At 53.8% G+C, this 12,726-nt stretch overlaps 2 protein-coding genes across 2 annotated transcripts; one reads left to right on the top strand and one right to left on the bottom strand.

Annotated features, from left to right (window-relative positions):
• Positions 1-6,737: 6,737 nt before the first annotated feature.
• INS49_001594 (uncharacterized protein) lies at positions 6,738-8,866 on the top strand (the record flags this gene model as incomplete). The annotated part of the gene is made up of 2 exons (XM_043162419.1): positions 6,738-7,449; positions 7,506-8,866. 2 exons carry the CDS (start codon positions 6,738-6,740, stop codon positions 8,864-8,866), a joined length of 2,073 nt encoding a protein of 690 aa, XP_043030925.1.
• A 1,373-nt stretch (positions 8,867-10,239) lies between these two features.
• On the bottom strand, positions 10,240-11,804 carry INS49_001593 (uncharacterized protein; the record flags this gene model as incomplete). Its single annotated transcript, XM_043162418.1, has 4 exons — positions 10,240-10,300; positions 10,370-11,127; positions 11,193-11,276; positions 11,358-11,804. The coding sequence occupies 4 exons, from the start codon at positions 11,802-11,804 to the stop codon at positions 10,240-10,242; spliced, it is 1,350 nt and encodes a 449-aa protein (XP_043030924.1).
• Between the last annotated feature and the right edge of the window lie 922 nt (positions 11,805-12,726).

Below are 12,726 nucleotides of genomic sequence, written 5' to 3'. Positions count from 1 at the left end.
GAACCATGAAGAGAGCCCAACTGCCCCGCGCCCCGTGCTCCTTGCTGGCGATGCTGCCGCTCATGTTTCGGTCCGAAGACTGACAGCTCGCGTGATCGACACGCAGGGCCGGACAGCTAGCCCACTTGGGTTGCGCTCTACTGTTAGTGCGGTCCAGTGATGTGTGAGGTTATGTCAAGGGCAATGGGATGTGGAGATTTCTGAAGGACCGGGAAAACCTGGGCGACTGGGCGTTGACTGGGCAATGGGAACAAGAGTTCTGGCTCATTGCATAGCGACGATTCCCTTTAGCGCTTGTAATTTCCCACCGTCGCCGTACGAGCCCGAATAAGACTCCGATGCTAGCAGTGTTACAGGTGAGCCGACAAGCATCAACGGGCGTCCGCCGCGAATGAAAGCCAAGCAACCAGTCCATGCTGGATCTCAGGAACACGTCGGTTGCCAGTAGCGAACGTGTCGTGTAGCTGGGATCTCCCGTGCGTGGCTCGGTGAAGGTCTATTGTTCCCAGCACTGGCTGAAGGACGTCCAAAGACGGTTCCTGGGATGGCTCGCCTATGGATTCTATCACCGAATCCAGGGTCCTGAGGAACTCAAACAGGTCCCAATTCAGGCTGAAATAGCTGCATGTCGACGGCCGGCCCGCATCCAACAGCCTTAATTGAGAGTCTTTGTCCGGGGGTCCCTTACCCTGGCGTTGGTCTCAGCTTTCGGTGCCTGTTTCCAATCAGCGCGCGCGGTAGTGGTGGCTTGAGAGACACCGCCGTTGGCAGTCGGTTCGGTGGACAATAGAGGCGCAAACATCTGTCGGTGAAGGCTGTCACCGCCATATTTGATTTTTTTTTTCATTGTCTTCCATCGTCGGATGTTGGTCTCGTTCAGAAACAAATGGATATCAACAACGTCATTGTCCGACGGTGGAAGCGTGCCGCGCCGTGGGAAAAAAGGCTGATGTCTCGGTATCCGGGGATGAAATGAGGACCCTTGTCAAGATGAAACACGGGGATGATGAGATACGGCTCGTCAGAGACCGAGCCCGCCCGCGAAAGAATGAAACCTTGCTCGAATAGGTCTAGGCTCTGTACAAGACTCTTGGTGAGCAGAGTCCTCACAATGCGCCGTGATTGATGGAAAAGCAGAGACGTAACGGGCGCGATGGGAAATGGGACAGACATGCATGATGAGGTGGTACTCGTGTGCTTTCGCGTCCGGACCGTTGGAAATTGGGTCAAGCTGGCGACATCTGGACCCAGTGAGGCTCATTTTAGGGCGTTCTATCTGAGAACAGACGGCGCCGAGCGGCGTCCACTTCATTGGCATCGTGTCTGCATAGCTCGGGCGTTGGCAAGCCCGTGCCTTTCCTGCACCGCTAGACAATCCCGTAGTTGGTTAGTGTAGCCGTGTGCTGTCCCAGTAGGATGGTAGGCACCGGACGCAGGCTAGCTGGTCTTGTTCTTGGTGGTGCAGAGGAGACAGAGACCTGGCTGGGAGTCTCATGGCGTTGCGTGTGTGTTCGTGAAACCTGAATTGGTGCCACCTCCGTGGTCCAGCGCGAAATGATGAGGGTTGTCCGTGTGGCTGCTGCAGAGGTTCTGTTGACTGTTGTCATGACGGAGGCTTGTTCGGCCAACACTGACCTCGTCTGCCATGGCCCCTCATGTGTATGCAGGTAGGTATGCACCTGTTCAGCCGGCATCCGGCATGCAAAAGAACCAGCCCCAAGGCCGAATGGCTGGCCGGCGGGCATGGCCACGCAGATGCATGTGTATACATCGGTCAAGCTCCCGCTCGAGCCGCGAAGTCTGTCGTGCGTGGCCTGCCCTAAACTCAGCCGCATTGGTCTCTTGGATGAAAGTCTGAAGATCTTGGGGTTATTAGCCTTTTCGCCTCCAGCTGCAGGTGCACAGCTCAGCTCCAGCTCAGCTCCAGCTCAGCTCCAGCTGCCGTGCTACTCGATGGACGTGGGGCCAGGAACCACGTCAACGTCGATCGAGGGAAATCGGATCCTGCCGGCCATTGCGTCGTCCGGTCAATCAGGGGAGCGAAGGAAGGGCCATTTGTTATTTAGTGTGCGCCGGGGGCGGGGGGTCTGTCTGGTTGAGGATGGTGGGTAAAGGGGGAAGGGTCACGTCCAGCCCGTCCTGAACTTGGGCCATTGTGTAGCGTAGCGTTGTTGGTTTTGGAACTCGGATGTCGCCAGATGCCAGGTTTGAAGATCTAGCCAAGCTTGGTCCGAAGATACGACATCCCATGTACCGCGTACTGTGTGCTCCGTACTCCGTATTCTGTGCCACACTGCACATACCTTGTCGCAAATGTCTGGCTTCTCTCCAGCTTGACGCACGGTATGTACCTAGACGGCAACTAATGATGGTAGACGAGGACATCGCAGCCTCCAGGCAGTTGGCCAGGAGGCCGCACCCCCAGCCCCCATCTCAAGTTGCTCGGAAATGCTCCCAAAGTCGCTCATACCCTTGCGACAGGCACCGCCTGGGGAGACGACGGGCTGTACATGATGATTTTGCACAGCAAGGCAGACTGGTCGCGAAGAGAAAGGACAGGAAAGGAGAGGGAGGTCTCAATGACTCGACACTGGCCGCCGCGCACTGGCCACCCAGGTTCGCCCGTGGTTCCTGCATTTGCAGGTTTACGGTTGCATGTGTTGCCCCGTGTCCCGCACCCCGTACCCAGGTAGGTAGACTACCTTCCCCGTCAGGCTTGGTGGCCAGGTACGCGTACCAGGTCGTGCAGGGCAACAAATAGCACAATGTGCTGTGTATGTAGGTATGGGCGGGATGCCAGGATGCCTAGCGTCGGACGGTTGATCCCTGTGTCAGGTGGTTTCCAGAACAGCGCAGTTCGAGTCTCGAGGGCCGGCCCTTTGTTGACCTGCCAGCCTGCACCAGCTTGATGCGACGAGAAACCCGGTCGTGGATGGAGATCAGTCAAGATCCGAACAGGTGGCCCCCTCGTGCTGCGTGATGATGGTCCTGGACCCATACAGTTGGAAACCTGACAGGCCTTGGTTGGCCTCGCTTGGGACCGTGAATGGGTGGTATCGCCGTGCCTGCGTGCGCGCGCGCACACACACACACACACACACACACACAGACACACAGACGCACGTGTTGCTTGCCATCTGGAGTATGACGCCGGCCCTCACGGCTCAATTGGCTCCATGGCCCCGCATGCGATTGACGGAGCAGGAATCATGACCTGCAGGGCTAGGGGAGCGGCCAAGGGCGGGCACCAGGACGGGGACAGGCCCGGGGACGGGTTAAGCTCGACTGGCTCGTCCCCTCTTCTCCCCTCTGTTCTCCATAATTCCTCATCTCGCGAGATTGAACCCAAGGCTCCCTCTCATCTCCACCGCCGGCTGTGGTCCCCGTGGTCCATCTGCCAACCTGTGTTTTGTCACTGGGTGTTGTAGCAGGCTGATTGCTATCGCTGGTGTCTTGAGCAACGACATCGAATCGCCAGCTTCTGTCGTTGGAAGTCATTTCGCGACAGCAAGGAGCATCGCTCGAGCTGATATACACCCCGTCTTACATGCCTCGTGCTCCATGCTCCACCTGTACCTCTCCTGTAGCACTGCCTGCTCGTAAAAAGACAACAAAGCCAGGATAAGAACCAGAACCAGAATGATAGCCAGAATCAAATCAAATACTTGCTGACAGGTCGTCCGGCCCCCATGCTCGAGGAGTGAAGGTTTCCACTTGCCATCACATGTCATATGTTCGTCCAGTCAGTACCTTGGGTCTACAACTCTGTACGGCGTAATATTCCTGGGGCGCTGGCTCCTTCCGCTCACTCCTTTCCTTCCCAATTCGCCCTCCTTATCTCACATCACTATTATTATTGTCTGAGCACACACACATTCACACGCACGCCAGAGGGAAGCCGCACACTACGACCGCTCGACTCCTTGCGCCCGCCGCCCCCACTCTCCCGGCGCTCCTGCCTGACTGCATCGTATAATTTTTTCTTTGCTGATGTTTCTTGAGCTTCCTGACTCTCCTACACTTTCGCTTCATCTTCTTGATTTGATCTTGTCTGTGTCTGTGTGCATGTGTTGGTGTGTGTGACACCTACCGAGGTCTTCACGGCCTTTTTCTCCAGACGGCAGAGCATTCGTACATTTCTGGCCGAGCCCGCCGGAGAAAAGTGAGCAGCTCGTCTCGTTTCCAACACAGCTACAAACGAAAACAGCTCGTGCAGTAGTCAACTCCTGGTTGCTATTTTCCGCTTGTATAGTCTGCGGGCCTCCTTTTCTGGCTGCCGAAACACACACACGCACATACACAGCTGCAGCAGCAGCACACAACCTCGGCGAATTGCTTGGCTGGGTTGGGATTTGAGATTTGAGATTTGAGATCCGGTCGCCGCCGCCGCTGCCGCCACCACCACCACGAGGCACCTCCCACAGTCGAAGACCAGCATCGCAGACCAGCATCGCAGACCAGCATCGCAGACCAGCATCTCAGCACCACCGCTGACTGGACCAGGTGTTCGATTGATCCTCGACAGGGACCTGGTGCCTTTGACCACGCCTACGTGTACTGTGTACCGGGCCAGCCACCTCTGCTGGTGCGTGTGCCAAGGGGCCAGCAATTTGGATTGCGCAGTAGGGCTTCAGGCAGGTTGCACGGCACTCCTTGCTTGTCCCGCATATCTGAAACGCCAAAAGACTTCGACCACCACCATCGTATCGACTTTCGGACACTGCAGCTCCACCGGTCCGTCCGCTACTCTAGCAGCCCAGGCTCTCTCTTCTGCCCCATCGTCGCCGCCGTCCTCCCAAAACACCCCTCTGTGTGATACTTTCCTGGAACTCTCAGTGCCTGGTACACTGCGCGCTGGCTTGCCCACTCCGTCCACCCACCACCGCATCGAGTCACTGTCAAGCAGCACAAATCTATCTCGTCGACGAGATACGACTCACTCAGCACATGCTGCTCAACCACGCACTCACTGCTCAAGCGCTCTCACCCACGCCGAACCGACCTTCTGCTTCTCCACACGGTCCCGGCACCCGCGAAACTCTGCGACACCTCGCTTTCCTCGACGACCGCGTGGTTGACCAGACCTGCCGAAACACCGAACGTACGTGATCCTCATTCATGACTACCCTCCTTGAGACTTCGCACCTCGCTGCTCAGGTACCCCTTGCCCTCTACGCTACATGCCCTGGCTTGTATCTGGCCTGCGTGGGTCGGCTTGCATGCGACCCTCCCGCTCCCACCCCCAACCGTTCACACTCTGTCCGCCTGTCTATCTGTCCGTCCGCCTGTCCAACCTTCGAGCGGTTTACCTTTTCTTCCAATCTTGGCTGGTTCTTTGTCATTGCGCCGCATTCGCGACATTCTTTTCTCGTTTGTGGACTCACTTGTCTCCACATTCACATCATCTGCGACGGTGACGAACATCCACTGACAGTGATCACCCTTAGGCCCAAGCATCAGTTCGTCGCAGGAAGTCGTCGACAATTCGTTCCTACTACCTGCTTTCTCTTGTCTTTGCCTCTTCGTCTGATTCTTCGCCCCTTGTAGAGGCCGTCGCTCACTCACCTTCACCTCTTTGACTCGTCGTCGCCGGTCGTCGCCACCCCATTACCGATGCGTGGATACCCGTCGGTTTTGCAACATTGAATTTAAGGTCGTGTCTCTTGTCGATCAAGATCTCTGACTGCCCATTACTAGACGGAAGAGGAAGCTTCGTGTGACCGTACCGAGGACGCACAACGTCAGGCTACGGACCCTCATTCTCGTCGTATTCGTCATCCCACGGGACTTTTTGATCACTAGCGTATTACGACGCCTAGTCTGCACCGAGCTGAACGGATCATCGTGCATGTAATCCACAGGTCGGGGACAACGAAGGTCTGAAAGGACCGGCAAAAGCTGGGGAGCCGCAGGCCTGTCCAGAAGGCTTTTTCTAAGTGGTACAATTGGACTGGTGACTGCTCATGAGTCGACCTCAATATGGAAACGATATGGAACGACCGTCAGCAGCGGATATTATCAGGAGGGCGAGGGAGCGGGCAGAAGCAGGGCTACCCAGGGAGGACTACAACACATTTCTCCAGCGACAGGCGGCGATGAAAAATGAGACCCCGGACGCGCCGTCAATACCTCCGAGGAGTCGACCTCCAATGGGGCCTCAAACTGGCAACATGCCCAGACAGCAACGACCTCAAGCACCGCCAGGATTTCAGAACAAAGATGGCCAAATTACACTTCCCATATCGAGGCCGGAACCCATCCCGCAGTGGCCTTTACCTGGCCCCATCGCGTCTCCTGCTAGTTCATCAGATTCGGAACCTTACAGACCACCAGCCGGCAGTCAGCCTCCACAGCGGCCGCCCCGCCCAAGCGAAGTGCCGTCAATACTTGACGGATCAAAAATACAGGACCCGACTCCAGTATTCCAGTACCAATCACAGTATAGTCGAGATTCGGAGACCATAAGTTCATCTATACCCGAGACACCATCCACATTATCTCGACCTTCGACGTTGTCTTCAGTGGGATCGATCCCGGATTTCCCGCTCCCAATCCAAGCTCCGCCACCGCCGCCGCCACCACCGGTTGGACCACCGAGACGTAGTGTCAACTTGGGGCCACCGCCTTCAGCGAGACGTGGCGCATCGTCGTTCTACTCACACCTTTCGTATGTCTCACCGATTCCGGAAGAAAGCGACAGGTCGAGGTCCCATGCATCATATGCATCAAGCGCAGCCATGCCGGAAAGTTGGGGCACGCCATCGCCTGCACAGAGTCCTTTGTACGGAGACGCATTCTACGATGACACGATTGTCGAGGAGTCGAGCCCATCCGAAGCGCATTCGATGCAAGATTATGGAGACGAAAGCCGGTTGGTCAGGAGTGCGAGCATTGGGAGGAGAGGGAAAGCTGCGCTTGTGACGACGGGCTCACGTGAGGTCACTGGGGAGGGGGGCGAAGAGAAGCGACCGTCACCGACGCCTATGCAGCCCAGTCCTTTTAATGAGGGTACGGGATACCTGGAACCATCCTCAAATTCTTCCACGACGGTTCCTTCCACCAAGAGCTCGAAGCCTCCCCCAGTTGGAGCCGCGCTAACCGCTGACGACATATTGAATGCTTACGATGCGGCATCTGCAGTGGACTCGAGAACGTCTAGGAGAATGTCGGCATCCTCACAGCCTCCACCTCCCGCGCCATTGCAGCCACGCGCGTATAGCCGGTTGTCGGCCATAAGACGACCGCCACGACTCGATATCGACGCTGTCAGGGATACGGAGGCGCGAGGCAGTCTGACCAGTCTCCCGGATCTTATTCGAAGAGCCACAAGGCTGGCTGCGAGTCTGGACAGAGGCAAAAGGCCAGCGAGTCGGTTGAATGATCTCGATGATTTTCCGGTTGAGTTTTATGGCGCTGGAACTAAGTCGGCAAACGTTGACAAGGAGTCTGGTAAGTAAACGACAAGCATACTTCTCAAATGGGGGGTTCGCTGACCTTGGCCGCAGATGAATACTATGACAACCACCAGTCTGGTTTCTCAGACATGCTTGCAGCGTTTCCACCGCCAGCTCAGGCTCAGAGTCGTCAGGGAGGTCTCCGACAAAGCATACGCGACTCCGTTATGTCGTGGCCGCTCCCACCTCTGAACCGGAACAACAACAATAACATCAATACGAATAACAACTTGACTCCCCGAGGTGCCCCAGACGACACGTCATCAAGCACTGAATCGACTCGCGGGAAGAAAGGTCGTCGCTGCTGCGGGCTACCGCTGTGGGGCTTCATCACCATCGTCGTCATCGTCATAATCCTCATTGCTGCCGCCGTGATAATTCCAATAGAGTTTTTCGTCGTCCGCAGACAAAACGTCAACACGCAAGCCGAAGCAGAGCAACAATGCCAAAGACAGGTCACTTGCCAGAATGGCGGTACTAATGTCGTCATCAACGGCTTTTGTTCTTGCATCTGCATCAACAATTTCACAGGCTTCGACTGCTCGGTAGCAGACAATATCGGCTGCACCACCGCCACCATATCAGGCGATACTAATATCAGTAATGTCACAGTGGGAAACGCTCTCCCGCGTCTCATCGCACAGGCACAGACTAATTTCTCGGTTCCCTTGTCCGGTACCACGATCCTTTCGAAGCTCAACGCAGGCAACCTCAGTTGTTCAGCTGAGAATGCCCTTGTGACCTTGAATGGTCAGAGCACGGCTCTCGGTGCTTCCGCTGAAGCCGTGACGGATATGACTGGTGGCAGCTTCGACGTCGTCAACGCCATTGCCTTGCAAGAGGCTAAGATTGCCACGATAACTGTCATGGCAGGCCAGTCGACCACGACAACGTTGACGATCGAAATCTCCGACACACCTGCCACGTCATCTGCGGCTATCCCAACGACTCTACCGACTACGACCATCACGATTACGAGAACCTTCACCAGCAGCTGGCCTCCGCCGTCACTCACCCCAGTCCCAACGACATCCTCAACATCCTCATCAACTCCTTCCTTGTTAACGCCTTCTCCAGTGCCGCCATCTGCCACCAACCCGGGCTCGGTATTCACTGTGACGAACGACGTCCTGGATTTTGCGCGAGTTGGAATCTTGTTCGTTCTTCAGCAGGATTCGGTTGCGGATGCCTCGACTGCTCAAACTGCGCTTCAGTCATTTCTCTCATCGTCATCGGCGACCATTGCAAGTGCGAGCAATGTCACACTAAGCCCTGGGAACTCGATCGACCTAGTCAATTTCCGTGTCGATGCTGGGACGGGGCTTGTCGGCTCGAGAAATTCGGCAACGCTGAGGCGGGCTTTTGAAGAGGAGGCGGAGAGGGAGCTTTGGGATCGCGATTGGATGCTATAGCAACTGAAAGCTGCCAACCAAGGAGCTGAAAATGCATTGCACGCCGAGCAACACACGCGGCGGAGACGACGACTGCAACCGATCATCACGAGGCATGGGAAGCGTGTTTTTAGACGCAATATCAGGAGTCAGGAAGAAAGTTATTTAGCAATTCTCTTTTTTCTTGTGTTTTGTTTTAATTCTCACTGGAGGAGAAAAAAGCCACGAGCTTGGAGTCGTGGATGCCGCGCTATTCATATACCAACTACCCTGTACAACAACCATTCGTCATACCTTTCGATTCTTCACATACAATAACCATGCTGCGCGGATACCAACATACACACATGTATGAGAGCGTACTGGATATAGCATCTAATGAAACCACCTGATGGCCCTTGCGGGCTTGCGCACAGCGTTGCGAAACCTTTCGAGTCTCACTGAGCTTTTCGTGACCGTCCATGATTCTGGGATCGTGTGCGATGAGGCGGCCAGCTTTCAATTTGTCGGGTGCTGTAGCAGGAAAAGGAAGTTCTCCGATAAGGTAACTTCGGTGCCTTTGTCTTCCTGGACCTGTGCAATGCACAGGCTAACGATGCCGGCAGGCAAGAGAGCCCCTTGTCACTTTTCAAGGACGTATTTTTCGGACAAAGTGACGTGTCTCTCTTGGACAGGTTATGTTCGATACCTTTACTTTGAGTGGCACCTCACTTCTATACAACTTCTGATGGAGCCTCGGGTATTTTGAGTCAAGAGGTGTCTTTCTTCACCAATAAAACTCCTCACTGTGCACATGCGTCGAGTATTTTGGTGAACAATCCGTTTACCGGTTCCAGTGGTCTGTCTCACAGCAAGACTGTGAGTAGAAAAGCGGCAAGCACCGTTGCAACTAGGGGAAACGTTATTGTTTCCAGAGGCTTGTCTCTGATCAATTTCACTTCTAAGACTCTTGAAGAGGGCAACAAGAGTTTCTGTACTTAACAATCCAGAGATTTTAGGGAGCGAACATCATGTAGGGGCATTCAGGATCCGTGGGCAACTGGCACAAGCTGGATTGTAACAGCAATCAGTTTTCTAGGTTTGGGGTAGCAGAGGAGTTGGAGGAAGTATACACCACCTGTGGTTCTTTGAATTAGGGGGGAATAGAAGCTCTTTCGAGTGTAAATGTTGGATTGATGTGAGCGGCCACAACTTACATAGCGTATCACTGATACAGTTTAATAGACTGGAAATGGTAGAAAGAAAGAACAGATAGAAACCCTGAAAAGTCTTTTCGGTATTATGATTTCGAATTCCAAGTATTTTCACAACAATGGAGCCCTCTTCTTCCTGGCTGAAGTTTTCTTAGGTACCTGCTTCACACCGATAGTGCTAAAGAGAAGTGCCTGCACATTTCACAGGTGACCTGCATCAGCAGCATTAGCGATCAGGACTGCAAGGGCTATTATCAAGTACCTATGTGAGATGGTATCAGTATTTCCAGGGTGGCTCAAAAGTGTACTTAGTCAATGGGTTTAAACTTACAGCCCTAAGCAGAGAGCGCCATCCATGTAGGTGGGCTGACAGTGGCTTGAAAAGCTGCGATGCGAGGTAATTGAGGCGACCCCGAGGAACACTAAATCCGCCGGGTTCGACTCGAAAGGGACCTGCACATTAAATGTGATGCTTTTGATGAGGATAATAGCCGTCATAATGTACGCAAACTCAACACCAACAGCATGGTTCAGCTCAAAGGGCTCGTCGAGGTGTTTTCTTGCAGCTTGCCGCATTCCGAGAAGGAAAACCGGAGTATTTGCCAACATGGGGAGTAAAATAACGCTCAAAAGATCTTCTGACATGTATGAGCCTGGATGTGGATCCTTTGAAGCAGATATCACGGCATAAGAACACGGTATTGCCAACATAGTGGCAAATATGGCGATGGATCCGTTGTCCAACAACAAGGTGTCAGAGTAGCTGCCATAAAACTCATTTGGCCAGGGACGCTCCGCTTCGTATTCAGCTTCGGGCTGCTCGTGATGCCACAGATTGACGTGTGTGCGTGTGCGAAAAGTAACAGTCCATAAGAAAAGCCCAGTTATCACTACAAGTGCTGTAATTGAGAATATCGTCTTGCTGGTTTGGGAAAAGTTTGAGTCTCTGTGGCGGGAGAGATGCACCCAAGCCAACATGCCCAAAATGCCTGTGAGGCCAAAGGACATCATGCTTCTTAGTTGGTTGGCGCTCGGTACGGGAAAGATTTCGTGCGAGAGACCATTGCTCAGGCACACGAGAGCGGGCCCCTGAGCCCACAAATCAGTCTTATATACGCCTCAAATAAGGCAGCGAGGGCAGGTTTTGGACGTACCAGAAGGAGATTTGCCATCAGATGGCCATAGAGGAACGACGAGGCAAAGCGCGTCTTATAGCGTAGGACTGATACAATTTGGAACTATGTGAGTCGGAGTTAGTAAGTCACGCTCCTATCACAGCCCAGACAGCGCAGGTGTACGAAGTAGGGAGATGAGCATACCAGCATGGGCAGAATCGAAGCGTAGGTCATCCACATTCTTCGACTGTTCGAACGTCTGCGTGATGCCTGGTCGATAGTGAAGCTCAACAGAAACCCAATGAGGCACAGGGCAGCCCATGGGACCAGAAACCAGGCACCTGGCTTCCATAATACACCGTATGCAATGAGGACGAGCACCCAGAACGATGCAAGAACTATTCCATGCACGCCACAAGCGATGAAGCCCAGCTGAGCCGTCCTGATGGCCTGAGCTGGGATGCTGATCCATGGCCTGTCATGCTCCCGGAAGGCTGTGGAGCTGTCGAGATTGTTCCCATAAAGGTACGCCTCTTGATTGTGTTCGAAATTGGTGGGCGCACTCATATGGCTATATTCCGCCAAAGGCCGTGCTCGTCGTAGTTGAAACCTCGCAGGACGCTCGGATTGAGCGCCTGGTGTAGGATGCATGCTGGCCGAATCTTCATGGGCGAGTACTTTGAGGGAAGTTCTGCGGTGAGACTGGACGTACGAGCTTGCTCTGCTGTGGTTGAACCATGAGCGCCAGGAAATAGTGACGCAGGCGTGCCTCAGGTATCCCCACTGTCCTACGTCGACGTGTTGCTGATCGGCGGCAATTGGTACGCATGTAGCTTGGCGGAGGCTTGGACCACGACATCGGGTCTTGGAAAAAGCTGAAGTATGATCTCCTCTCTCTTAATCAAAAACACCATTTTAAAGATACCATTACAGGTTCCAAGGCTAAAAACGCACAATATGGCTGAGGTGATGGCGATCACCAGCCTAACATCAAGTGAAACCCTCTAAGCTATGGTTCTCGTGGTGTTATACTCTCGACCCTTTCCACAATATCTTTCAGGTCACTGGGCGGCGCCAGCAAATTGCCTCTCTCTAGGTAATAGTTGATATGGTAGACCTCCCAATGGCAGGATGCACTTTTTGCGTGGCGTGGTACGAGTGTTGTTCTTTCACTGCGTTGCGGTAAAAATGATGGACACATGAACATGATCGTGAGTTGGATATATGACAAAGCTATAGACAATGATGTAACAACAACGTCCCTTTTCTCCACCTTAGAATCTTGTTCTACCAGGAACGAAGTACTTCCGAACATAAGACGCAACAGCTTGCCGGCCCTATGTACAGCCTTGCCGGCGTGGTGCATTACACATTAGCCAGTCCAATTTGTTGCTATTGTAGATAGATAACAAGTAACGGACCGCAACTGACTTGCTACAGATTCTAGTGAAGTTGAATTCTGTGACAATGGGAATCCATTTTGAGTACACATTGATCCAAACAAGCCACACTACAGTTGATCAGGCCTACTCCTTTCTTGTGTTACCTAGCTACAGTCACGTGCTAGATGCAG

The sequence above is a fragment of the Diaporthe citri genome, assembly GCF_014595645.1.
Source record: "Diaporthe citri strain NFHF-8-4 chromosome Unknown scaffold_1, whole genome shotgun sequence".
In the NCBI taxonomy this organism is placed as follows: Eukaryota; Fungi; Ascomycota; class Sordariomycetes; order Diaporthales; family Diaporthaceae; genus Diaporthe; species Diaporthe citri.
This window is presented reverse-complemented; position numbering and strand designations above follow the sequence as displayed.